The sequence below is a fragment of the Saprolegnia parasitica genome (assembly GCF_000151545.1).
Source record: "Saprolegnia parasitica CBS 223.65 unplaced genomic scaffold supercont2.1174, whole genome shotgun sequence".
Taxonomy (NCBI): domain Eukaryota; phylum Oomycota; class Saprolegniomycetes; order Saprolegniales; family Saprolegniaceae; genus Saprolegnia; species Saprolegnia parasitica.
In genome coordinates, this window is record NW_012157568.1 from 1 (window position 1) to 2,323 (window position 2,323).

The 2,323-nt window shown below is 55.9% G+C and overlaps 2 protein-coding genes across 2 annotated transcripts; one reads left to right on the top strand and one right to left on the bottom strand.

Annotated features, from left to right (window-relative positions):
- Positions 1 to 806: 806 nt before the first annotated feature.
- Positions 807 to 1,450, top strand: SPRG_18405 (hypothetical protein; the record flags this gene model as incomplete). Its single annotated transcript, XM_012357842.1, has 1 exon — positions 807 to 1,450. One exon carries the CDS (start codon positions 807 to 809, stop codon positions 1,356 to 1,358), a length of 552 nt encoding a protein of 183 aa, XP_012213232.1. The 3' UTR covers positions 1,359 to 1,450.
- A 384-nt stretch (positions 1,451 to 1,834) lies between these two features.
- On the bottom strand, positions 1,835 to 2,290 carry SPRG_18406 (hypothetical protein; the record flags this gene model as incomplete). The annotated part of the gene is made up of 1 exon (XM_012357843.1): positions 1,835 to 2,290. A coding segment is annotated over one exon (456 nt), but the record flags the coding sequence as incomplete, so codon positions are not given.
- Positions 2,291 to 2,323: the final 33 nt, after the last annotated feature.

The window sequence follows — 2,323 nt, forward strand, 5'->3', positions numbered from 1 at the left end:
ATTCGAGCATGCTATGATTCTGTAGAGCGAAAAGTGCTTGCATACTTCCGACCGGAATACCGGAATGATCGGTCCGTTACTGGTACCAAGGGTATACCTTGCTCGTAGTAATGATCTCATTTCGACCAACTGAATGACTAAGGCTAGTCACACACAACATGGATGACGTGGCGGTCCACAATGCCGTCTTTCCTCTCGGCTACATCATAACATTGCCAGCCATGACTACCGCGTTTCAGTTGCACTTGGAGTGTGCTGATGTCGCTTTGTGTTTTTTGGGCTTCTTGATTGCTTGGCGTCCAAGCACTGAATCTTTAGGTGCTTTAATACGAGAGAAGGCGTCGTCCGCTGCGCAACTGTCCATGGTCCCTCGCAGGTCGGACTCAAAGCGTGGTCTATCCCCCAATGCGTTCTTGCAGAAAATCGATACTCATTGGCCATGTTTACGCGGAGCGTGGCCCAGTCCAACGGGGTGGGAAGCAAACCGTCGATTACGTAACCCTCCAACGACACATCCCTCGAAGCGACCACGACCACGAAGCCGAGCACCCGGCACCGTGTCAACGACGCACATAGATTTACTTGTAGCTTCGCTGGTCGTTGTCAGCATCATCCATCCAGCGGCGCCGCGCTCCCATGTCCACAGGTACCAAGGCCCATGACATCAATTCAATGCGCAGACCGCCAACATTCTCGTTTTTCGAGCTTTTCAATCGGTGAATGACATACATTCTCAATCTGGACAGGCCAGTGCGACAGTCGCCGGCGCCCACTCTGCACACTTAGTCTTCAATTCACCTTGCACGATGCAGACGACCTCCTACCTTCCGACGCACCAGCCGCAGTACCTCGTCGGGGACACGGCGCACCTCCAAGCCGAACGCGACGCCCACAAAATGGGCTACGGCGGCGGCACCCTCTTCATCAGCGCCGGGTCCTTCATCCACGCCGCCGGCCCCATCGTCGTGCCCAAACGCATCGTCATCACGGTCGTTCTGAAGGGCGCGACGGTCGATCTGACCCAGGCGACGTTCGTGCACCCGGTCACCGAAGTTCAGATCTGTGCCGTCCTTGGCGGGGTCAAGCTCATCCTTCCGCGCGGCGTCCGCTGCGAAACGTCGGGGCTCAGCATCTTTGGCTCCTTCAAGAATGCAAACAACCAGTCGGCGTCGCTTGGGGCGAATACGCCACTCGTACGCATCACGGGTCTTTCGGTCTTTGGTGGCGCCAAAGCCTCCGTGTGCATGGAAACTGCACCACTCGTCGTGGTGCCGTCGTTGCCCGAGGTCACGATCGAGACAGCACCTACCGAGAGCCTGCCACTTGCGACCCCTGCCCCCGAGCCCTTGGCCAAGTAGTGTAATTACTCGGGGTGTGGACGAAATGCGTCTTTATATAGTTTCATCTTTCGAATTAACACAAAACAAGTATGGTTGCATGCAACTATGACTACAATCTCCACACATCCAGTGTGTTCTATCTAGCAAGAAACAGTTGTATTCTCTCCGAAACCATCTGTGCCGTACCACCAAGCTCCGAAGCGCGGCGTCTCTGAGGCTCTGTTGGCGAGTCCAATTAGCCCGTGCAGCGAAGACACACTGTGGCATTTTGGAGCTCGTCCGCCAACGTGCCGATGCTCGTGCTAGATGATTTTTTCTTATTTTACTGTGTTTAATCTTATTTTCATTATTTCTAGTCAATCTTGCTTCGGCGCCGCGCGGCACGATCGACAACAAGGCGGCTCGACGCATGCCGCTCAACCCGACATAAACGTGTCGACTTGTCCTCAACAACAACCATATATTACTCTACAAAACGTCCTAGACCATATCACCTACACGTAACCGCCGACGGGGGGTGTGGTTTGCTGCTGGTACTTTTCGCCATCCACGCTGGTGTCGTCGCCGTCATGGTGGTTGGACAGAAACGCCTTGTAGCAGCCCGCACCCAAGGTCGCGCCGACCATGGGCGCCACCATCGGCACCCAAAAGTAGTGGTTCGCGCCCGTAAAGACCTCGGAGCCATACCCGACGAGGTACGTAAAGACGCGCGGCGCAAAGTCGCGGGCCGGGTTCAACGCATACCCGGTCGGCATGCCAAAGCTCATGCCGATCGCGACGACGATCGCGCCGACCGTGAGCGGCTTCATGATGCCGTTGGTCGGCATGTTCTTGTTGTCGTCGACGCTCATGATGGTGAGGAGGAGCATGAACGTGCCTAGCATCTCGCACACGAACGCGCTGCCGTGGTTCTCGTACGACTGCGGGTACGTCGCAAAGATGCCGCCCGTCTTGTTCCAGACGCGGTCGCCGTCGTACACGTT